General features: G+C 35.5%; 1 protein-coding gene across 1 annotated transcript in view; it reads left to right on the forward strand.

Moving 5' to 3' along the window:
• LOC114654609 (centrosomal protein of 120 kDa) overlaps positions 1–25,663 on the forward strand; it is a 126,891-nt gene that overhangs the window by 82,672 nt on the left and 18,556 nt on the right. Inside the window, exons 19-20 of the mRNA XM_028805243.2 lie at positions 10,338–10,436; positions 25,517–25,662. Of these exons, the coding sequence (XP_028661076.1) occupies positions 10,338–10,436; positions 25,517–25,662 (245 nt within the window). The remainder of the gene's footprint in view (positions 1–10,337; positions 10,437–25,516; position 25,663) is intronic.

Below are 25,663 nucleotides of genomic sequence, written 5' to 3' on the forward strand. Positions count from 1 at the left end.
AGACTCCTTGTTTTGAAATATAGCCTTAATAATGTCTATGTGCAATTCCCACATGTCTTCCCCATGTATGAATTGTTTTTTTCTCCAGTTATTTTTACTTTACTACCAGTAGGAAAGATGTACATTTTATAAACTAATCATCCGGTTTGTGTTGGACAAGGTGATGGTTTGTGCATGCAAGTGTACCCTGCAATGGACTATGAGGTTGCCTGAGTCATAAATAATCTAAAATTAAATTAAAAAAAAATGCTTCAGATCGGCAGTCCTATCAGATGCATGCCATTTACAAATATGTAACTGGCATGTGGCTAACCATTCCATCTGTTTCAAATCATCTTCATTAAGAAACAAACATTTTTATAAAGAACAACTTTGCTGTGCTTTATATAACATAATATATTTAAATAACAGCTAATTGCAGCTTCACAAGTCTTTATAGGTAGATGGTTATTACTAAACAACCTGTTTTTATTCAAAGATGAGAAATATTCTAATTGCAGAAAGCAATCTCTAAAAATAATAAGTTTGCTGATGTGGTAATCTTAGATCTGACCACTGTTTTGCAACTTTACAGCATTGTGTTATTTTAAGAAATATTAATATATCCTTCCGTCCATTCAACTTGCAACCTGCTAGAATCCGTCTTACGAGCATTGGGCACAAGACAGGAGCACAACCAATCTTTGAAGTGTGAATCCTATGAAAAACCCATGCAGACTGTTACAAAAAGAGACAAGAGATTATAGATCTTTGGGGCACCCAAAGCAAACTGTATATTGTAAAAAAAAAAAAAAAAAAAAATGTGGGTATTGACTCCACAAAATGAAAAGAAAAACATCATATAGACATGAGTCTACAAAATAGACTGCTCAAGATGTTGGAGGTTCCGGTATTATTGGCTCCTGGCAGGAAGATGTCAGAGATGTAATGATCATTAGTAGTCTTTCGGTCTGCAGGGAGAGGAAGAGAAAAGGCATCACTTGACAGTGCTGTCTGGCTTTCCAGCAGGAAGTCACAATTATCTGAGCCCTTATGCTGTCCCCCATGCACACGCATGTGACAGGATGCCCATTTCCTCTGCTTCCTCAGCCCAGATCCGTCAGGTTGGGTATTCTGAACCTGGGATAGAGGTGTTGTGAATGGAGAATGCCTTGACAATGAAGGACTTTGAACCAAACTGACTGCAGATCTAAGAACCACCTGTTCATGTGAGGATTCGACTCCTTGTGAAGTGCCATCCACTGTAGGGGAGCATGGGCTGTCACCAGAGTGAACTCACCGCCGCCTACTTGGTTTCCCGATTCAGTACTTTCCGGCTCACACACATGCTGAGATGTTCAGCACCATTGATGGTATAGCTCAGCATGGCACGAAGACCTGTGTCCGAAGCGTCAGTCTGTAAGTTAAAAGGAGAAAAAAAGTCCGGAGTGATCAATTTTGGTGCTGACGTAAGGGTCAGTTTTAAGTCACAGAATGTGGCCACTGTTGTAGCTTCCCATTCCACCATGTTGGGAACCATCTTCTTTATAAGGTCCAACAAGTGCTCTGCACTCAGAAAAAATGAGAAACAAACTTTTGGTAGTACTCTGCTAATCCCAAGAAAGCCTTTTCCTGCTACTTGTTCTTCAGAATGGGCCAATTCATGATGGCATCTATTTTGGCGCATTGTAGACAAACTGCATCCCTGCCCACCAAGTAACTTAAATATTTGGACTCTGTCAATCTGAAGAAACAGTTCTTTGGGGACATGCATAGGTCAGTTTTGCTTAGTGTCAAGAGCACCATGCAAAATGCCGTAATTGTTCCTCCCAGGTGTCATAATAAATGACAATGTCATCCAGGTAGATGCCACTATAGGCATTGTGGGGCCACAGCACTCTATCCACCAGACGTTGGAAAGTCACAGGGGCCCCATGCAATCCAATTGGAAGAACACGATACTGCCGATGACCGCTAATGGTATTGAATGCGGTCTTTGCCTTGACATATTCCATCCATTAAGGGAATTGGCCAGTACCCTTTCGTCATATCAAGAGTGGTCAAATATTGAACCTTACCAAGTTGCTTGAGGAGTTTGTTCACTTGCATAATTGGATATGCATTGAATTGGGAGACGGAAGCCATTGTAAAAGCTGGGGTGGAATCGTGAACGAGACTGAGAGAATAAAACTGAATAAAAAAAAAACAAAGCTAAGCTTTACAAGTTCCATAAATTTACACCGGCTGTTACAGACTGAAATCAAATGTATGTTTTTATTCTAAGATAGTAAGAATAAGAGCAGCTCACTTCTCAAAACGGACTTGTCCGGTCTCGAACCCGTGAAGTTTTGAATTATCAGTCAACAGTTGATACCGTTGCGCCACCGAAGCGGTCGTAGCAAATGCGCACCTTTTGTGAAAGTGTTTATTTGATCTTTGAACTTCAGGCTTCACACATTATATAGTTTATGCCAACATTTTGTCATTTAAAATATGAAAAACGTCTGTTTTAACAATGTGTTTACACAGATTATTGTAGAAACGGAACACACATGAAATGCATGTGTTCCAAATAACAATCTATTCCACTCTAAAACTCCAGCACTTCACTCCCAGATAATCAATCAAGACATGAGCTGGGAGAAGTTTGTGCACGTTCTAAGTCGGTGGGGGGATGGAATAGCAGGCTGCTTGTCTTAATCGGCACATTTACAGGACAAAAGACGCTGAGGGAGAGGTGCGAACGGATTTAAGGTGGGCCGGATCTACGAGTTTTTTCGTAGGCTCTGGTAATTCTAGTGTTAAGGAGGGCATTCATCAAGTAATCACAGGGTACTTTGTCCACAATCTTTTTTTGGTATGTTTATTTTTGATCTCAGCCAGCACCTGACTCGACCCAAGTCAAAAACCTGGGAACACTTTGGCTTGGCCACTGAGGGTCAAAACATCACTCCCGACATGCCATCTCCTGCTGGTCTGGGCTGATGCCATATTGTAGCAGCACCTCTGCTTTTAGTTGGTCATATTCACCGGCAGCCTGCTCGTCAAGGTCATAATAGCCCCACTATGTCGGTCTCCTCAAAAATGGCGCCAGTACGTGTACCCATTCCACATACTCCCAGTGATGACAGGCAGTGGTGCGTTCAAATACCAGAAAGAAATTCTTAATATCGTCATTGGGGTGTAACAGAAGTAACAATTGTGATGGATCCAACAATCGTTCCTGTTGGAGAGAGGTACAGGTTTCATTACATACTTCTGTCTCAGAGAGCCATGTCTGTTGCTCCCCCACCTGAACCTTTAGATCTTAGATTTCTGCTATCATGACATGTAATTGGTTAATCACTTCCTGTTGTTCCATACTCGGCAATGTTTGTAGCAAACCCCATATGTTGTAAAGAAAAATTGGGTATTGATGCATTGAAAAGAAAAGAAAAATGTTGTTTAGTTACGCGTCTCCAAAATTAAACTGCTCAGGATTTTTCGTTTTTTAGTTATTTTTAGTTTGTACTTACAAAGCAAAACCAAGGTCATTCCTTTTTGGTAGGCATTAAGGTATGTCTGTTTTCTCAGCATCCTTAGGGAATATCCTTGTTCTCATTTCCCTTCTTCCTGCATCAGTCATTGGTATTAAAGAAATGCAACACCTACTGTCTAATAATGTTGTTTTAGTGGAATACTAAAAAAAGTACTTGAATCCTAATGATTTAAATACTAGCCAGTTATTTTGCCAGTTTAATGTAATCCATAATGTACAAGTGCAAATTCAGCATTTCTGTGAGCCAGAATCTTACCTAGCAGGAATAGGTACAATTCGGGAAACAACCCTGAAGAGTCTCGGTCTATCATAAGGGTTCATTCCAGCACAAATACCCACAGCCTAACATAGGGGCCAGTTTAGATGTGTTAATTTTTAGGGATGTGTTTGGATGGTGGGGGAATGTACTTTTGATGAAATCTTACCCAGACACAGGGAGGTAATACAAACTCCACATTGATAACAATGGGTTATGGTGTTTGAACACAAATGTAAGACAGTGCCACTGACCTCTGCATTTACTGAACTGTCTGTCATTCAAAACTATAATAAGTAAATGTTGAATCTTTCATGTTTATCAGTTTTTTTTATTATTCTTCATATAAAATGCATCTAGATCTGGAAAGAATAGCATTTTTATCCATCCATCCATCCATTTTCCAAACTGTTGAATCCGAACACAGGGTCACGGGGGTCTGCTGGAGCCAATCCCAGCCAACTCAGGGCACAAGGCAGGAAACAATCCTGGGCAGGGTGCCAACCCACCGCAGGACACACACAAACACACCCACACACCAAGCACACACTAGGGCCAATTTAGAATCGCCAATCCACCTAACCTGCATGTCTTTGGACTGTGGGAGGAAACCGGAGAGTCCGGAGGAAACCCACGCAGACACGGGGAGAACATGCAAACTCCACGCAGGGAGGACCCGGGAAGTGAACCCAGGTCCCCAGGTCTCCCAACTGCGAGGCAGCAGCGCTACCCACTGCGCCACCGTGCCGCCGCATTTTTATTTGTTTTGTTTTTTTTTTTTTTTTGGGTTGTTGTTATGTACCCTCTGGTACTCTGGTCTTGGATTGAGTACTGATGATTTCTGTCTTCCATTTAATTCAGTGGGCCCTGGATCATAGTGAACCAGTAATGGATTATGTACATTTAAAAAAAAAAAGATTGTATGGATAATGTCATAATGTAAAGATCCTGTACATGGTAGAGTGCTAACCTTACATGTTGTGCTGTGCTTCGTATTACAGGAAAGGTTTATACAAGTACTATATTAAAGCCAGAAACAAGCCCTTGATTTATTAATTTAACCCAATACCCCATCACCGCCCAAGTCTGAATTACCTTATAAGAAACATTTGATGCTGTGACACTACAGGTTGCGTTCACGAAAGGGCTGTTGATTTAATGTAACAAATCCTTGTCACACATTCTCTAGAAGGACTTTCTTACAAAGCATAGCTTCTGTATCAATTAATGTTTTTCAGTTCATGTTTTATTTAATAGTAAGTGGCAATGTGAATTTAATCTTGTATTTGCGGTATTCATTGTCTGGACTTTGTTGTGAATGCATATTAAAGTACAAAACCAGGACACATGTGCCCACCCTATTGAACCTTCATTCTCATGCTTTCAGTAAAGGCTGTAAGTGTGACAAACCTTTCCAAGATATGTATTTCTATTCTCAAAGGAAGAGTGTAACTTTGAGGAAATGCTCTACAAATTTCAAAGGAACTTCTTAAGATGAGCAGTATTAGAAATCTTCATCTTACTGTTTGTCTGAACCTTGGCTCATATCATTCTTACCAATTAATACCACATCAGTATATATTCAACATGACATGTGACTAGGGCTGCCACAATTGATTACAGGTATTTTGTAAATGATTAATCTATCAAGTATTTAACTGAGTAATCTAACAACTGAGTTTGACCGAATAATTCAAGTAGGCATATGACTGTTTGCTGTATTTAAATATTGAATGATTTTATATACAGTATAGAATTTGAAAACATCAGAATATGAAAGGAAAAGAATAACTCCAACAAGAAGATGACACTGTTAACTATAATATATTTAAGTGAAAAAAAGCCTAAAAGTAAAAAATATTTTTGAATAGTAATGGACTTGTTAACATTACTTGATGTCCGCGATGCAGCATGAAACAAAACCAAGTAATTAGGTTTATGGATTCATTTAAATTTCAGTTTTACTATGGAGCCTTTCTAATAGTCAATTTACAAGTATTTCTATTTTTAAAATAAATCTTAAATTCAGATACCTGCTATTCTGTCTATGCATATTTGGCATAAATCATCTTAATAATGTTTGAAAGTTATAAATTATGCAAGCTGAAATCATATTGCTGAAGATGGGAAACTCAAATCTCTTGAAGAGAAGACTGAGTTAAAAAACAATATTCTACAATTTTGCTGTGGCAAAGCATTAAATTATTATACATTAAATTTTTCAGTAACACTTTTTGCACTGCCAACTTTGGTACAGCTTTGTACTTTCTGAAGGGTGCCATTTCTGCACAATGAGCATTTTTATTCAATCCCACTACTTGTCATTGTCATCTTTACTATTAAAAATTTACTGTTTTAAAATTGTAATGAGCAGGGCTGATAATACACATGTAAATCGGTTAATTCGTTTTTAATTCTTGGTTATAATTTGTAAATTTTTGCTTTTTCAAAAGCAACCTACTAGATATTTTAATATTTAGGTTACCCCATATAGTAAGTGTGCATTAATTATCCATCAAAAATCCTTTGCAAAAGGTTCTGTGCAACACACAAATAAGTTCACTCAAAACAGCTGTGCTACTAAAAGAGTTACTTTTCCTAATTGTTTCAGACATAGGAGGGGATGTGAAGTAGGAGAAAACCTTTACATCGAAGAACACTTCACATGTAGCACAGTATAACTCATCCAGTGCCGCCTTTTATAGCGAGACAGAGGCAGCAGGTAGTCATCAATGTGTCGTGGTCCAGTTTAAGAAAGATTGTGAGAAGAGCCAAAACCATTATACTTAACATTAATATCAAGATTTTGCTAAGCTGCACATTTGGCAGTGTAAACAGCGTTAAAAATTCTGTTTCTTTTCAAAAAAGCCAATTTCCTAGAAGTACCACCTCCTACAGATGGACGGCTGCGTGTTGCTATGATGCAAACTCTTTTTCAGTTTGGAATGGACTCTGTATTAAAAATACATCTTCTTGTGTGACCCTGATTTTGTTAATTGAATTTGATTTATTTATAATTTAATGATTGGTGAAAATATGCAAAATACTTTATAAATCTGATCTTGTTTATATAGCATGTTATTGCCACTCAATTTTAACAAATGCTGAGAAGTAGTTTTGTTTCAGATCCAGGTAAGAGTTGCAAGTTGCTGGCCCTGGCATAAATATCTGACAAAGTGTGAAAAATGCTACACTATCTAAAATAAATCTAGTAAATGCACTTAACAGACTAGTCTATTGTACAGTACAGGCTAGCTATATACAGTTGTGCTTGAGCGTTTGTGAACCCTTTAGAATTTTCTATATTTCTGCATAAATATGACCTAAAACATCATCAGATTTTCACTCAAGTCCTAAAAGTAGGTAAAGAGAAACCAGTTAAACAAATGAGACAAAAATATTATACTTGGTCATTTATTTATTAAGGAAAATGATTGAATATTACATGTTTGTGAGTGGCAAAAAGTACAGTATGTGAACCTTTGCTTTCAGTATCTGGTGTGACCCCCCTTTGCAGCAATAACTGCAACTAAACGTTTCCGGTAACTGTTGATCAGTCCTGCACACTGGCTTGGAGGAATTTTAGCCCATTCCTCCATACAGAATAGCTTCAACTCTGGGATGTTGGTGGGTTTCCTCACATTAACTGCTCGCATCAGATCCTTCCAAACATTTCGATTGGATTAAGGTCAGGACTTTGACTTGGCCATTCCAAAACATTAACTTTATTCTTCTTTAACCATTCTTTGGTAGAACGACTTGTGTGCTTAGGGTCGTTGTCTTGCTGCATAACCCACCTTCTCTTGAGATTCAGTTCATGGACAGATGTCCTGACATTTTCCTTTAGAATTCTCTGATATAATTCAGAATTCATTGTTCCGTCAATGAAGGCAAGCTGTCCTAGCCCAGATGCAGCAAAACAGGCCCAAACCATGATACTACCACCACCATGTTTCACAGATGGGATAAGGTTCTTATGCTGGAATGCAGTGTTTTCCTTTCTCCAAACATAACGCTTTTCATTTAAACCAAAAAGTTCTATTTTGGTCTCATCCATCCACAAAACATTCTTCCAATAGCCTTCTGGTTTGTCCACGTGATCTTTAGCAAACTACAGACGAGCAGCAATGTTTTATTTTTGGAGCGCATTGGCTTTCTCCTTGCAACCCTGCCATGCACACCATTGTTGTTCAGTGTTCTCCTGATGGTGGACCCATGAACATGAACATTAGCCAATGTGAGAGAAGCCTTCATTTGCTTAGAAGTTACCCTGGGGTCCTTTGTGACCTTGCCGACTATTACACGCCTGGCTCTTGGAGTGATCTTTGTTGGTCGACCACTCCTGTGAAGGGTAACAATGGTCTTGAATTTCCTCCATTTGTACACAATCTGTCTGACTGTGGATTGGTGGAGTGCAAATTCTTTGGAGATGGTTTTGTAACCTTTTCCAGCATGATGAGCATCAACAACTCTTTTTCTGAGGTCCTCAGAAATCTCCTTTGTTCGTGCCATGATACACTTCTACTCTGTGTTAAAGAGCAGTGATCCCTGTTCTTTAACACAGAGTGCCCACTCACACCCGATTGTCATCCCATTGATTGAAAACACCTGACTCTAATTTCACCTTCAAACTAACTGCTAATCCTAGAGATTCACATACTTTTGCCACTCACAAATATGTAATATTCGATCATTTTCCTCAATAAATAAATGACCAAGTATAATATTTTTGTCTCATTTGTTTAACTGGTTTCTCTTTATCTACTTTTAAGCCTTGAGTGAAAATCTGATGATGTTTTAGGTCATATTTATGCAGAAATATAGAAAATTCTAAATGGTTCACAAACGCTCAAGCACAACTGTATATAGCTAGCCTATATACTGAAATATTATTTTACTTCAGTGCACTCATGAGTAATAATGGCAAGTTCATTCTGGAGACAATTTATCTGTTCTGTCCAAAGAAATGCCAAGACTCTAACTTCTGTCCCAGTGCTAGTCACTAGCATGAATTTTTCAGGTTAACAATCTTCACAGCACTAAAGGAACTATTGTTGAACAGCTAAATAAGTTGGTTACTTACAGTATTGTTGGCTTGTCCATTGCTGTACTTCAGTGTGCTGCTTCTTTCAGGTGTTCATGCATTGAGCTAGTGTTGTTATGGAACACCATCTGTTTTTACATAATGAACAACCATTTTTCTAGAGTTTCGGTTGAAGCACACAGGAGGAGAATTTTGCATGATATTTGTAGGAACCATCTTCCACTGAATGTGGTGAAGCTGCCACCATGATTAGCCTTCTCAAAAACAGTACAGACAGTAATAGTATGGCGTTGCGCAATGTTGGGGAGTAGCAGAGACAACCAGATATTTAAGAAAATATAATTTGATTGAAATTTTTAGTTGATTACAACAATTTATCGCAACAGCTCTACAGCTGACTGAGAAGTTGAACAGGTTATACTGATAATGTTACCATCTCACATATGGTACAAGGAAAAAATACAGTATAAGTCTGAAACATACATTATAACAAATAGAAGTAGGATAGTCTGGAAAATTAAGAAATCATTCCCAGTATAATCAACGTCTGTATTTCAATTGTTGTTTTTCTGAATGAAACCTATGCCCATAATACAATAAACAATAAATTGACGCTGAACACCAAAAGAACAATGCAGTAATCTGAACAACTGAATATTAGTCAAGACATGTATTTTTTTCCGTTGGGGACTGCAGTACACCAGCAGCATACCGCTCTTTGTATTTCTTCATTTAATACCAGATTAACTACAAATGATCCATCACTCTTGAATATCACAGAAAAGTATAAATTTAAATTTAAAAAATTCTATAACATACAGTAAATAACTTTTACAATGTACTGTGAATAAACCTCCTTTTCAATGTGTAAGATATCTCTAAGACAATTTGATATAGGGTAACAAGCAGTATTTTATCTGCACCTCAGACTACATTTATAACATGTAATATGTATTATAGATGCAAAAGACACTGGTGAATGACCTGGTTGGCAGTCCTACATCACTAATGTGAAACAGTAGTTTTTGTTTAGAAAGATACATTTTTCGGATCTATTTATCTACACAATATTGTGTTATCATTTTATATACTCAGTTTGGGCATTCTTAAAAGCATGTTACAGCATAGGACATTTTTATAGCCACAAAATGTATTAATTCTCATTCACTATTTACTGTACACAAATTTGTTCAATAATAGTTTCAATTTACTAAATCTTGTATTTTTTTTTTTTGGTATTCTTTTATACAGCATTGTGTAAGAGAGAAGTTAATCTCAAACCCTAGTGCTTTTCTGTAGTGATAATACTGCTGAGTAATAAAAAATAAAGTAATATTTTAGCAAAGAAAATGTTAATCTGCCAAAATATTTATATGAAGTGACATAACAGCTTGAAACCATATTGTGTCTTAGAAGAGATAAACTTTCTCTGAGCCAGACTTTTTGTGTATATCATCTTTCAATGGCTCTTGGCAGTGAGATAAATGTTAATACTTTAATCACATTTCTTTCTTTTTAAGGTGGAACTAGAAAGAAAGCTCGATTCTGCAACCAAATCCAAGTTGCATTATAAACAGCAGTGGGGACGTGCACTCAAAGAGCTTGCAAGATTAAAAAAGGTACTTTTTATCAGTATGATATTAATAAATCATGTAACTGTTTACTGTACACTTTGCACAGAGTAGCTGTGAATATATATTTTATATATATATATATATATATATATATATATATATATATTAGAATATATTTATATAAATATAAATGCCTGACATTTCTCAAGTTTAGATAAACTGATCTATTTTATGACTGGATTTGAACAGATGAAGAATTTTAATAAATTACATAGTTGTTCTTTGATGTATTTTTGTAGTAATTATTTAATGTTTCCCTAATATAGTCTACAAATTGACTTTTTTATTACAAGACTTGATAATACTATAATAATGGTACACTTTTAAAAAATTCAGATTTAAAAGGTGTGTAAATGACCTGCTTACTCTAAATAGCTATAGAACTGTAATTTCAGTAAGCAATTTATGTTAAGAGTCCTACTGGAAAGGACTTTCAAAAACATTTGCGCACTGAGGATTAGATACTTAGAGGTTGTTAATAACTGTTAATGACAAAATCCAGCTGGCCTAGCGTGCATTGCTCAATGTTTAAAATTTTAGAGTTAGATGGAAAGTCAAAGCAAAAATAAAAAAATAAGGAATCATTTTAACTGAACTCACAAGTTTCTACAGTTATAAAGTTTGTATATTTTTGTATGAAAGAGCGATTTTGAAAGTGTAGTTTTACTTGTCTTATTGTTTCTCATGTAAATTGTTAGGGCTCCATATTTCATAATATATAGAAGGATTCTAATACTCTGTAAAGGCTTGCTCAGATAAGCTACACATTAGAATATGTGTATATATTTATTTAGATATAAGAGCCAGATTAGAAGTACTGAGAGTTTAAAAATATTAAATAACTTGCCTGTTTAATATGCTGCAACCAGCATATTTCATCATTCCATTTTCTGTTAACACAGTCTCCTGGCTCAACTTTCCGTGGTATTCCGATACTTTTGCCAGAGGATAGCTTACATGTTTCTAAATTTGTATTTCTTTTTTTCTCATTTTCAACATAAGTTGAAAACTATACAAAAACTAGTAAATCCATAACCATATTTACATTATCAGTTCGTGCTTCTTTTGTATTTGATTCGAAATATCATCAAATATTGTCTGTCTATCAAAATGACAAACATGCATCTTAATAAGAATGTGGTTTTTAATTCAGTGATGCAAATATACTGTTTGTGTAGAACATGTGAAATAATTATATTTTATTTATGGTGTATGGTTTTTTGCTGTGCCTGATGCATTCACATTTCATATATGAAATGTATTATTTTTTTCAAAAGAAATAATATTCAGTAATCCTTGTAATTAGGGCATTGTCTGCCTGACTGGAATGTATTTAATTCCGTATCCTTACATATTATATGCCCGATTGTTTAGGAAATTACAAAATTGCAATTCATTGTGTAATTATTATACTTCTGAAATTATAAAATAATTTATTTCATTAAAGTAACTGGAATTTTTATTCTGTACAATGTCATGTCATATTTTAATCCACTTAGTCCTGACCAGGGTCACATGGCTGGAGCCTGTCCCAGCTAGCACAGAGCACAAGTCAGGAACAAACTCTGGACAGGGTCCCAGTCCGTTGCGTGGTAAATACACACACACGCACATGCTAGGGCCAATTTAGTATCACCAATTTACCTAACCTGTATGTTTTTGGCCAGTGGGAAGACACCGGAGCATCTGGAGGAAACCTATGCAGACACGGGGAATACATGCAAATGTCATTCAGGGAGGTCCCAGGACACAGACCCTGGTCGTCTTATTGCACTGTCACGCCACATCTATTCTGAGCAATGAGATTTTAAAAACAACAACACATTTTTGATAAATAAATTTAACTTCAGTATACCTTTCTCATAATTAAACACAGTTCATCCTGTTCATGTAAGCCATTGAATTCCTGCTGTGTGTCAAGTAAAAGTATGTAATAGATTGTTATTTCTTAAGTAGTCTAATATGAGTGAGTGTGGTAATGTGTATGTCTGCTTTTGCCTGTTGCTTTAAATAATAGACCTCAGTTCATTGTAAACATATAAACCTTTTTCTGTAATACCTTTATGCACTGCCGTGTATAAATACTTTTTTGTCCTTAATGTATTTTGTCTCTGCTTTGCAATTTTCCTATGTTATTTGCAATGAAAATAATAATAATATTTCTAATAGTTGTGTACCACAACAATATTTTTTTTATGGGTAAATATATTGCTGACTGATCCTGAGTGCCAAAATAAATACTTTTATTGAAAAGAGAAGAATAATGATAGATTTTTAAAAACAAAAATATGAAAGTAGGTAATAAATTCTTGTTAAAAATATCCTGGATAAAACTCTGGAATTATGTTTAATTTCCAAGGAAGTGTTATTTAATAATATTAATATACATTAATATAACATTAACAGTAACACATGTAAGCCAGGGCCTGAACTTCTTTGTTCATGGAAGCTTCTTAAAGTTTTAGAACGAATAATATATATTGTTTTCATAAACTAATTACCTAGTTTATGTTGATATGTACACATGGTAACATTTATTAATTGATATTTATTTTTTGGTTATTGAAAAAATAAATAATATCATCAGTTCTGTAAAAATGAGAATCTAAACATTAACATAACAATATTAATGCCTGAGGTTATTCACAATATTGTCATTTACAACATTTTTTTTAAACCACTCTTCAAAGCTGCCTTCGTAGAAAATCTTTTCAAATCAAGTTCAATCATTTTTGTATCTGACATTTTCAGTTGTGAGATGAATGTTTGATTTTGTATATTTAGAAAACATTAGCATCTGATTAAATGTAATCAGGACATTTGACATAAATGATCAGTTGTTTTCTGCAGCTTATTTTGGTAGGCTAATCCAGAAATACCTCTTTGATTGGACTTTTTAACTGCATTAATTTAATTCAATCAATAATCAGTGAACTTGCAATTATAGACTGCATTCTCTCCCATACTATTAAACTGTATACTTCATGTGTTTTCATCAGATTTTTACTGTTGTATTGATGGACACTCAGTTCTTTCCAAAACCCTAATGAATGACACAAATTTAGTATTTACCAATTTAATTTTGTCAAAAAAGTATTCTTTTGATATTGCTATCATCACTTGTCTCCCTTTCTGCATTTTTGCTTTGTAGTAGCATCGTGTGCACAATTTTCTGGCGTAGGGCCAATGTGAAACGTTTGAATTGTTGATTTTTGAATTTTATGTTAGAACAAACATATATAGAGGAGGTACTGTAGACGTTTACAGAGGGACCACTTGGTTTGAAAATTTACATTGATTTTAACCTTATACAACTACAGATCCAGTACTTTCAGAGAATGAATGGAAAGGCACTGTTTTTTATTTACAGTGATCCCTTGTACTTCCATTTCTAATTCCCTTGATTTGATTAATTGGCTTTGCGAATAGTGAGTTGCTGAAAATTAAAGCAGTAACCACTTACAGCAAATTGTTTTGTTACATCAATGTACTCTCAAAGCTTGTGAAAACCCTTTTTTTTTTTTAAACCCATAGTATAATTGGAGATGTTTGGCAATAATGTCAGGTTTTTATTTACATTGCTTTCTTTAATGAGTAGCAGGACTGTAATGGTGCAGGTCTGGCTCCATGCTCCCTCTTCTCATTTGGCAGCCAGTTGAACCCGGCACTGTTGATAGTCATGACCGGGATGAGCTGTACAAATGAGGACACTACATGAAGCAAGGGGAAGGTGCAAAAGCATTCAGTGCTTTTATTAAATACAAATCTCAAACAAGTATTCAAAAGTAAAGTGCATGAAAATATTAAATAAACAAATCCAATAAAAAACAGATATAAAAAGTGGAGGTGAAAATAAAAACAAATCTTTAAAACAAGGCTAAAATCCGCTGGCAGGAACAGACATTTATAAAAGCCCAGTGCCACCTTCTTTTAACACTGGTGGCTCCTCTGCTTATCCTGTAGAGGAGTTGCCTACCAACAGTCATAGCTGACCTTCCGCGCGTCGTGATTGCCTGTCGTTCTATGGCTACAGACAGGCTCCCTCACTGGACCGAGACTCGGGTCTCCAGTGGCCATGGCACTCATGCTGGAGCTCTCCTCCAAAGCCTCCTCAACCCCCGGTGCCTTCCTGGTCTTCTGCGGTGGGCCATGCAAACTCCCAGTCGCACCTCCACTCCTTGTAACAGCTCAGTTGGAGCGACCACTTCTGACTGCCCGCACAGTGTCGGCCACACACTCCTTTCCAGGGGCTCTCCTTCCAGCTGCCTGCCTATTCTCGCGCAAGCCTGCTCTGTTTCACACCCGTTCTTTCCACCTCCTGCCTTCTTCTCTCAGTAACCTCCGTTGTGTCTTTACTTTTTGATCCTTTTCCTCCTTGCTCTCGTACTTCCCCTTTTAAAATGGGGACACGGCACAGCTGTGTTGATTAACAGCTCCTGGCACCAATTAGGGTCACAGACTCCTATACCTGTGCACTTAATGTAGGGCCGTCTGCTCCTGCATCGCCCTCAGAAACCACTCTTGCCATGTTACCACTCCCCCTCCTACTAAAATGTGAGTACAGCGATTATTTATTTACAAAGATGCCAATCAGCCGTTGACCTTATTTTACTACAAGGACTTTACTACTTTATTAAGTTAAGTTAAACCTTGTGGGACTTTAGAAGATAAAGCACTTCACTCACAACCCTGTGCTGATATTCAAGCCCAGTAAATATATTTAACCTAACTTGTGTAGCGTACACTAGATCCAAATTCTCTTAACGAAAAGGTATTTAAAAAAAATCCTCAATACAGTTCCTTACTCAATTTTAAAACTAGTGAAATGAAAATGCACCTCATTAAATATAATTTTTTTCAGTAGCACCAAGAAAATTACCTTTATGTGACCTTTGTGTCTAATTTCAAGATTGCATTCTAGTTTTCGTTTATTCTTGTTTTTAATAAAAGTAATGATCTCAAAGGACACACACACATTTGAACTTCATACAGTTCATCTCTTCTTTTTTTTTTTTTTTTTTTTAAACCACCGTACAAGAGAAATTGTGTGATTGTATGAGATAATAGAAATATTGTCCATTATTGTGGATAGCAATTTTTTAATACATGAAGTTATAGAGCTGTTCCCTTCTCTTTCATTCCTAATGACAGGAATGCAGCAAATGTATATACTGTACATTTTTAAAAATATTGATCATTTAACACCATTACACTCACACTCTGTGGTTTAAATGTAATTCTCAAATTATAAAGTACATTATGCCTTGACTCCAAACTTCATGTAATGTTGAGATATAAAAGCATGCCTTTTGCATGGTGGCATGTATTCAAATCCAATTCCAAAAACAGGAATTCGGACTTAATTTGTGTACATTTACTCTTGGACTATTTTGTGCTCCAAGTTGTGATGTTTCACCTTCCCAGTTCATTGTGTTCATGTGGGCTTCCGGTTGGACTATTTGATGAAATGCACGGTTACTGTTATTTGTTACATGTTCTACAAAAATAAAAACAAATGGAATTTTTTTTCTGGAAATAAAGAGTAAACTAGTATTAAATATGTATCACTTTTCTCCAAATGCATTTCATCCAGGTGAAAGGTCAGCATTACATCACATCTTGGACTATTCAGGTAGCTTTGTTCTCTCTGAATTGTCCAGGTTGGACCTCTGAGTTCATAGTGCGTTCCCATGGAATTTCCAACTAAGACGCTTATGTTTACCATCTGTCTAATAGCATGTGAACACAGCATTATTCAGGGTATTCCCCTACATCATTAAGGGAGTCTAAAACAATTTTATCCTCACTGTTATTACAGGTTAACTTTTGATTGGCTTCTCAAGGTTGAGGTATGCAGTGTTTTTTGTTTTCTGTGATTTTTATTTGCTCAACAAATCCATTTAAAGTAGTTTTTCCCCTGATATTCTATGCTAGTAAGACTGTGAATAAGATGTTAACAGTAATTTTACATCACTCAGTCAGTGTTTATTCTATTTTCTATTATTCTATTATTATCATTTCTACAACTGATCAGTACAATAAAATCAAGAAGATAAATACAAAAATGCAGTACTACCTGACACCCAATAGGCCCTTGAAAGTGTACACCTAACTGATTTTAATATCTAGTATCAAAAATTTTTACATAAAGTGACTTTGGCATTTAGTGGCTGTGGATCAGTTTGAATTATCCTTGAATCAATCACTTGCTTGATAAATTTAAATTTTAAATAACCAAAATATAAAACAAAATGCCCAAATATAGATTTTTTTTTAGAATGTGTTGCAACGATTTGAGAAGATGGGGCCCATAATGTTTAAGTAAATTATTCTGGCATGTTAGCAAATTGATTCTTAAAAATTTGTGTTGAACGTAGCTTTGGAAGCATTGGTAGTTTCATCATCAACAAAAGTGGCTTTTGAAAGTTGTGAATATATTAAGAAGCAAAATAAAACCGATGAGTCTTTAGTCTACATGTAGATTTGAATATTAAGACAAGAGCATCCTCATGATCAGAACTGGAAAGAGCATTCGGTAGAGTATGACCAACAAAGATGTATGAACATTTGCCATGAACTCAAAAATGAAAATTTGTTTTAGTAAATAGGCCATTGTCAAACTATCTTAATATTCTAAGACTGTTAAGATGTAAGTAGTGTTGACAGATATTCCTGACAGTTGAAGCAAACCGCTTTATAAGGCAGCTCCACGGTTTTTAACATGATCCTATATCTGACTAGTCAGCCGTATATACAAACTATCTGAGGGGTAATGTGGTTCAGGTCAGGACCTTTGCAGCATTATTTGCCAATTTTGTGTTTCTCTTCTTATAATGGCAATATTTTGTTACAACATGAGGAGAGCTTATTAATGAAAGCAATGCAAATGTCCAGCTTTGGAGTATACTTTAATACATTTTTGTTTATAATGGACTGGAGAGTGGAAAAGTTTTTAATGTTGGTCTGACATGCAAGTATGAATTATATAGAGCTTTCTAAATATGACAATACTGCTACCACTATTACTACTTTTCACAGGAAGACTATTAAAAAGAGAGCAGTAAAAGTCTAAACATGAGATGATGGAAGTATAGCAATGTGTTCAACATTCATCTAGTTGTTCCATAATGTATAAATGAAAAGTAGAAATTGATGTAATGACATTGTTTGTAGTTTTGAATTCTTGCAGTAAAGCGAGTATGGAAAATCTGCAATATTCCTAAGGAGCTGATGCCAATGATATTTGTGCTGCTTTGAGTCTACGTACGCTTTTTCCAAAGGTTTTTTCTCCAACATACCAAAAAAATATGCCTACTCCTTTAATTGATAACTTTAAACTGGGCTCTGTGAGTGAGTGCGAGTATGAGTGTATGTTTAAGTGTGTGTAGTTTGGTTCTTGCTTTTCTCCAGTTGCTGCAAGGGCTATTTGGAAAATTTAAGATAAACTCAAAAGCTGCGCAATGTTAAACTTATGTTGTTTATACAGTATCTCTGCTTATATTAATATGATAATTCATTGTTCTGTGTTAAGACATTTATCCATAGACTATTTCATTAGCTGTTCAAGGCTGTGTACTATTTTGGCAAGAGTGGGTACTAAAATAGGCTGCAGCCTTGAAGGGATACTTGCCCTCAGTGGGATACACTGAACTAGACTTGTTCTCCCATTGAAGTAATTTAGCATCATCGTTTCACCTTGCAGTATTTCTTTGAATCCTGGGAGAACTCTCACACAAATCTAAACATAATTTGCAAATATTCACCTGAAACTTAATTAGCAACTCACTGTGCCATTGTTTGTTTCTGTAATAAAACATTTGAATATCTTGGTGCAAATAATTTCAGTTAAAGTATGATGTAATGTGTGAATAATGTCCCACAGTAATTAATAAAGATACATTCTCAAAATCACTTAAACCATTAAAATAACTTAATTGTGTTGTTAGGCTCCAGCCCCAGCCAAGAGTTGGATTAAAAGAAAACACACACACAAATTCTTCAGGCGCTGTCAGCTGAACAGACATGATTTTCAAACACAAGATGGCAGCAGCACTCCTACTGACTTTAATTCCTGTGGAAATTCAGTATTACAGTATATCTTATACCAGGTTTCACTTGCAAGGCACTTTCATTTATATTTTCTTTTAACATCAATGAGTAATTGTTCAAGAGTTTAAAAAAAGAAAAAGCTCCCAAGAGATTGAAGCAGTGTGATGCTGTAACAGCTTTGTTATGTATAGTATAGTGAAAAGTTTGATCATAAGTCTCATAATGTGTGATATCACAGTTGAAATTTGTTTAATATCAGATAACAATAACTTTGAAATTACAGACTGCAATTTAAACCCTTGATGATGTTAATTTCTTTTATGTTAGTACATTCAATAGGTCATTGTAAACATAATTTACAGGGATACTGGATCTTTGGATATGGCATAGTGGTTAGTACTGCTGCCTCATGGATTTAGTGTCATGGGTTTAAATCCCATGCTTCGTTGCTTTCTGTGTGAAGTTTGCACAGTCTCCTCGCATATGTATGGATGTTTCTTTTGTTACTCTGGCTTTCATCATACATCCTGAGAAATGTGCATTAAATCTTAATTCTGAATTTACCCATATGGGAAAGTATGGGTATGTGCATAAGATGACTCTGCAAAGGGGCCACATGCCTTCTACATTTGGCTTCTGTCTTGTCCCAGATTCTGTTCTCTCTTGTATACGTTATTTGGATATGAGATTGTGTTTGATCTAGTTTTTCCTCTGATTCAGAAAGATGTATATAAAATTAATTAGCATTTCTATATAAGGAAAAATGGATATGTTTGTGAATGGGCCCCGCATATGTGCTTTGGTTCTCTCCACCATCAATAGGGTTAAATGGGTTTGAAAAATGTTGTGTCTAAATATTATGGAGGAATTAATCATTTACAACCTTTGAAACTTTTTAGCAGAAGGTTTTCCAAAAACAACTTTGTAGAAGCCTTACTAATTTAAGAAAGAAAACTCCTGTTGTTGCTAAAGTGAATGTTTAAAAAAACTGAATTTTAACCTCATATGAGTAGTCTATATTGTAAAATTTTATGAAAAAAATTCAAGTTTTGAAAATATCCAGGCCTTCCTTCCAACATTCTAGACCCTCATCAATTAAAAAAAAAAAATTGTCTCCAGTTCTTACTATGGGCATCCACTTCCAACCCTTATTGCAAGTGGGTGGTAGTATTTGATACATAATGTTTAGCCTCTGTTTAGTCTGTTACATACATGTTTAAATACTGCTTGTGATTTATAAGCTACAGTTATCAACAAAAGAAATTAATTTAACTATGTAGTTAATTCAGTAGTAAAATTATTGCACCTTTGCTTCACCTAATTCTTTAGATCATTTGAACAAAGTGGAAATACATAATTATGCAAATATGTTATAAAGATTAATATTCCACAATGAAATAATTTCTCCAGTTGGTTACATATAATCTATGCCAGGATCCTTTTTTTTAAAACACACTAAGAGTTACAATCAAATTGATTTTAATAATTAAACTTACACTCATGTTGTGTATAACCTGAGAGGGTGGGTTTCTAAAAAGTTAATATCTTTAAGTTCTAAATTGAACTATACTATTTCAATAATCATTTTACAAAAGCACTTAATGGTGCAAATCTTTTTTATTTTTTACAAGTTCCAGCTATACTGATGTAAGGGATGTATATACTTTCATAAGCATTGGTTTTATTTTCCTTGCAGTAGATTAACATTTTTTTCTCTACTTAACACATTTGCCTCACAGCTGTGTCAACAAAGAATAAGGACTTTATGGCAACATACATAATGCATCTCAGAGTAAAAATTTGTCTGAGTGTATGTAAATTGTCAGTGTGGGCTAGGGTTGCACGGTACACCAATTTTTAAAATGGTATGATACCAGCATTTTGTGAATTTCGGTACCGGAATTAATCAGTATGTTTGAAAGACCTTGTGCTTAGCTCTTTGTTCTTCCACTCTCCAGTGTGCTATAGACCCTGCGAGGGACAAACCCCCACCCCATATAACATCCTACAGCAGTGTTTTTATACTTTGGGTTGCGAATGTTTGTGATGGGTTACCACATGATTGTGTAGTAAAACTGCGAAAGTTCATCAATATGTGAATTCTGTGCCAAGTTATATGTTTGCCACTATATATTATACTTTTTATTGTGAAATTATGTGAAACAGTGCCATTGACGTATCACTGAGAGCTTTTGTTTTGTGTGACACGAAAATATAAGAGGTTTCCCTTAAACTTCTACCTCACAATCTATTAAACTGTCAAGCTGAGAACACTGACAGCAAGGACATGTACAGTATAAGAAAAGGATAGAGGGGAAGAACTTACAAAACAGTTTGTGAGGTGAAAGAGACTGTGGTACTAGATTAAAATGCCTAAATTAAAATAACAGGTATGGGACAAGGATGTGATCATTTTTCAGAGTGCAAAATGCAGTAGCTCATTGCATGTTCGCTGTTATGGTGTACATTGAATCCAAATCTGTAGCAGAGGTTCAAAGCACATTTGCATTACATTTAACATGCCTTGGAAAGGAAGAATTCCTTCTCATCGCACTGTACGAAAGTGGTCTGATAAATGTCTGTCAATTGGTATTGTAAAGGATGTGCATGTTAGACCACTGAGAACCATAGGCACACCAGAAAATATAAACAGTAGACATTCAGCAAGATGTCAGTTGGTAGAGGAAAAAATTTGAAACTGGTCTCAAATCTTCAGCAAGATATATTCCATTGACCCATTTAAAATTCAAATAGTGCTTACATTTTTTAGAAATAATTTATCCTTATTTTTTTTTTGTTTTTTACTTGATTAATTGAATTGTTTAATCAAACTCGAGGTTTATTAAACTGTAAACTCATTTAGAAAAATGTTTTGTTAATTGTGGGACTTATTTAAAAAAAGTTTATTTTAAAAAAGTTATTTAAGACAATGTAAATACGCTGTGACAATCAATTAATTTTTTTAAGTTCTTTATTCCTTATCCAGCAACTAAGTTAAGTGACCTTTCATAATGTCCTTTCAAAAATCCTCATATCCTATATCGAGCTCATCTGTCTCGCTTAAAACTGTCCAAAATGTTTCCAGGGCAAGATCCAACGTGTGAATGCTGCAACCACGCTCCTGCCTCACTGGGTCGCATGTTTTGGGCCTGCACCAAATTAACATCATTTTGGACAAAAATTTTTAAGTGCCTTTCAGACAGCATTGGTGTCACAATCCCTCCTAACCCATTAACAGCTGTGTTCGGTGTTCTTCCAGATGGACTTGTAGTGGAGAAGGACAAGCAAACGGTGATTGCATTCACTACACTTTTGCTGACTTATTTTGTTAAATTGGAAAAATCCTAACTCTTCTCTGATAAGTCAGTGGGAAACCGATGTTTTATATTATTTGAAATTGGAAAAAATCAAATTCACAGTTAGAGGATCTATACAGAATTTTTTCAAAACCTGGCAGGATCTAATCAATAATATTTTAGAATAAGAAGAAATAATTATTTCGGCATTTCTTTCCCTTCTCCATTTTTTATTTACCTATACAGTAATCCCTCCTCCATCGCGGGGGTTGCGTTCCAGAGCCACCCGCGAAATAAGAAAATCCGTGAAGTAGAAACCATATGTTTATATGGTTATTTTTATATTGTCATTCTTGGGTCACAGATTTGCACAGAAACACAGGAGGTTGTAGAGAGACAGGAACGTTATTCAAACACTGCAAACAAACATTTGTCTCTTTTTCAAAAGTTTAAACTGTGCTCCATGACAAGACAGAGATGACAGTTCAGTCTCACAATTAAAAGAATGCAAACATATCTTCCTCTTCAAAGGAGCAAACAAATCAATAGGGCTGTTTGGCTTTTAAGTATGCGAAGCACCGTGGCACAAAGCTGTTGAAGGTGGCAGCTCACACCCCCTCTGTCAGGAGCAGAGAGAGAGAGAGAGAGACAGATAAAAAAAATCAATACGTGCCCTTCGAGCTTTTAAGTATGCGAAGCACCGTGCAGCATGTTGCTTCACGAAGCAGCTGCACAGAAGGTAGCCAACGTGAAGATAATCTTTCAGCATTTTTAGACGAGCGTCCGTATCGTCTAGGTGTGCAAACAGCCCCCCTGCTCATACCCCCTATGTCAGGATCAGAGAAAGTCAGCGCAAGAGACAGAGAACAGTAAGTTGGGTAGCTTCTCAGCCATCTGCCAATAGCGTCCCTTGTATGAAATCAACTGGGCAAACCAACTGAGGAAGCATGTACCAGAAATTAAAAGACCCATTGTCCGCAGAAATCCGAGAACCAGCAAAAAATCTGCGATATATATTTAAATATGCTTACATATAAAATCTGCGATAGAGTGAAGCCGCGAAAGGCGAAGCGCGATATAGCGAGGGATCACTGTATATATTTTTTTCCTTATTTTTTTTTGTTTTTGTTTATTTTTGCCCTATTAAAAAGCCCTAAGCAATTCTCCTTTGGCCATGCTCTCCTTCTCAAGGGTGGGATTTGATTTGTCTTTAATTCTTTTTTGTACAAATTGATCTATTTGTATGGAATGATTACAATAAAATTAATAAATAAAATTTTTAAAAAAAAATCCTCATATCCTTCTGCTGCACCCCAATAATTTCTTTCAGCTTCACTAAATCTTACAATAGGCATTTCCACTGGTAGTGATATACCTCAAGAATCTATTCCCTGTTTTGAATATAATTGTTTTATGTTTGAGCCCTAGGTGCTCACTGTGTGGATAATAAATGCTATCCCTGTGTGTATGCTTGTTTCCTCAAGATGCTCTGGTGTCCTCCCACAGTTCAATTAAATGCAGATTGGTAATACTAAAATGGCCCTGGTGTGTGTCTGTGTGTATTCACCCTGAAGTTTGAATAATACATTTGTTTCCCACTTTACTTTTTTAGGAGTATTCATGTGAGAAATATGTTTGAAAGGAAACAAGTATTTACTTTTTTATTGTATGGCTATTATTATTTGTCTCTTTATGACTGTGCTGCAATTATGATATTAATCCTTCTCTTGGGAGCCATTATGGCACTAACTTTCTTGTTTTGGTCCACACATTAAAAAGTTTAAGAACCCCTACAGTAGAGAATTCAAAGGAAACTGCTGCTTGTAGCAAGACAGTGAGGTGTACTATAGACTTGTCCCCCGCTTTGAATGTACTTTAGACTCCACAACAGACAAACCACCATACCCTCCCCTTCTTCTTTTTGATGCGCTAAAGACTCTGAGGGTAACAGCAAATTTCAACATACTTGAGAATTCAAAGGAAAACCATATTTGTAGTTGCTTTGTCTTGGCAGAGTAATATTTTACTCTACTTTCCCCTTTTGTATTATTAATATGTAGCCTTTGTCAGAATGCCTCAAATCTCACAGACTTACCAATGTATATAAGGTATTGTACCATATAACTTCTCCCCACCTTCCCTTCTACATCTATAACCTCAGGCAATTAGGTGTAGTAAAAGACAAGCAGGAGTTAAGTTACAATTTAAACAATGTGTTATTGATAATATTCATAAATAATAACAGTATGGAAAGTACATTTAAATATTGGCAACCATACATCCTGATAAATGGTGATGTGTAGTTTCAGGCAGCGCACAAACTTGTCAGTTACTTAAAATGTCTCTAGTTAAGGCATCATTTGTTGTCGTCTTTCTTCAGAACAGGCCTCCCTCAATATGGCTGCAGAGCTGTGCTCTTCATTGTGTTGTCATTTTCAGTTCATGGTGTGAGATGGTCTTCCATGAGTTTGGTAAGAGAGAGAGGGTGAGGTAAAGCAAGCAAATTTATAGGTTTTCTGTCCAACCCCTAGAGCCAATAGGGTGTTGTGGTACTTAAAGGCTTTTGATGCAAGCCAGTTCCAAACAGCCATACTTCAGAGCAATGGGGGAATAGAACATCTTCACACCTGCCCTCCAAACCATATTTTAAGGTAAAGCTTGGCAGTTTGACAGCCTGGCTTTCCTGTGGGGGTTGACTGAGAGACTTTAGCAGAGAAATACTTGTTTGAGGCACTTCACCCCAACCCTGTCATAAAATTACAAAGAGACTCAGTCCTAAACGGGGGGAAGGAGCTCTTAAACCACTGCAGTTCCTATCAATGATATAACACTAATATTACATTGCTTTGTCTAAGTTACAAATAAAGACATAAAATATTTATCAACTTGTATGCAAAATTTCACATCATAACAGTAGTAAAGTAGGGAGGTGTGCAATTATGCAGCACGTAACTTGGGTGTGATAATTCAGGACAATCCAATTTGGCAGTTTTCATAACTATAGATTTACATTTTTTTTTTTCTTCCCTAGCTTTTGTGAAAAATATTTCTTTAAAAAATACCTTTGGTTGCATCCAAAATAGAGGCATACTGCACTCCTGTGTACCTTTTTCCATTAGTTTTTGTATCCATTCCTGAGTATAGATTTTATACTTTCAGTAAACTAAGTATATTATAGATGTGTTTATACATATAATACAGTAGCTCTGGAAGTAAAGAATATTTTTATTTACTGTCAGTAATGTGAAATAGAATAGAAAAATAATTTTCAAGTGTTTTTTCAGTTTATATTATCCAATTTCAGCATTATACTCAGTTTGAAAGGTGTTAATTTCTTCAGTTTAGAGGCAGATTTAGAGAGTGACTAGTAACGATTCATATAATGCCTTTAATCAGTAGCTTTTATTTTTACTTACTTTAAAGCTATTAAGTTATCTCTACTTTGTTTTAAATAATTTCACCATTGAATTGACTTTTTGCTTCATCATAATCAGTACTTTATTTTCTTAGAATATTTTTATGTTCATATTTTTTATCCTTTTATTTTTAATGTATGCTTAAAATATATTTAACACACCAAGGATTAAATACAGTATGTCTCTTCTGTCATCGTATCTTCCTGTATTCCTCACAGATGCATCAGAAATATTAAATATTCGTATATACAGTATGTAAATAATAATACAAAGTCTGAATTGTGTATATTTCTGTTTTTTAAAGAGAGAACAAGAAAATACTGTGATCCGCATGAAGAAGGCACAGCAAGAGGTAGAAAACCTAAAGTTGCACTTTTTAGCAGCTGGAGAGAAAGAAGTTGTGAAAACAGACCGGCAAGAACTTGAAGAAATCAGAAATGAACTTAACAAG

Source organism: Erpetoichthys calabaricus, chromosome 7, assembly GCF_900747795.2.
Source record: "Erpetoichthys calabaricus chromosome 7, fErpCal1.3, whole genome shotgun sequence".
Taxonomy (NCBI): Eukaryota; Metazoa; Chordata; class Cladistia; order Polypteriformes; family Polypteridae; genus Erpetoichthys; species Erpetoichthys calabaricus.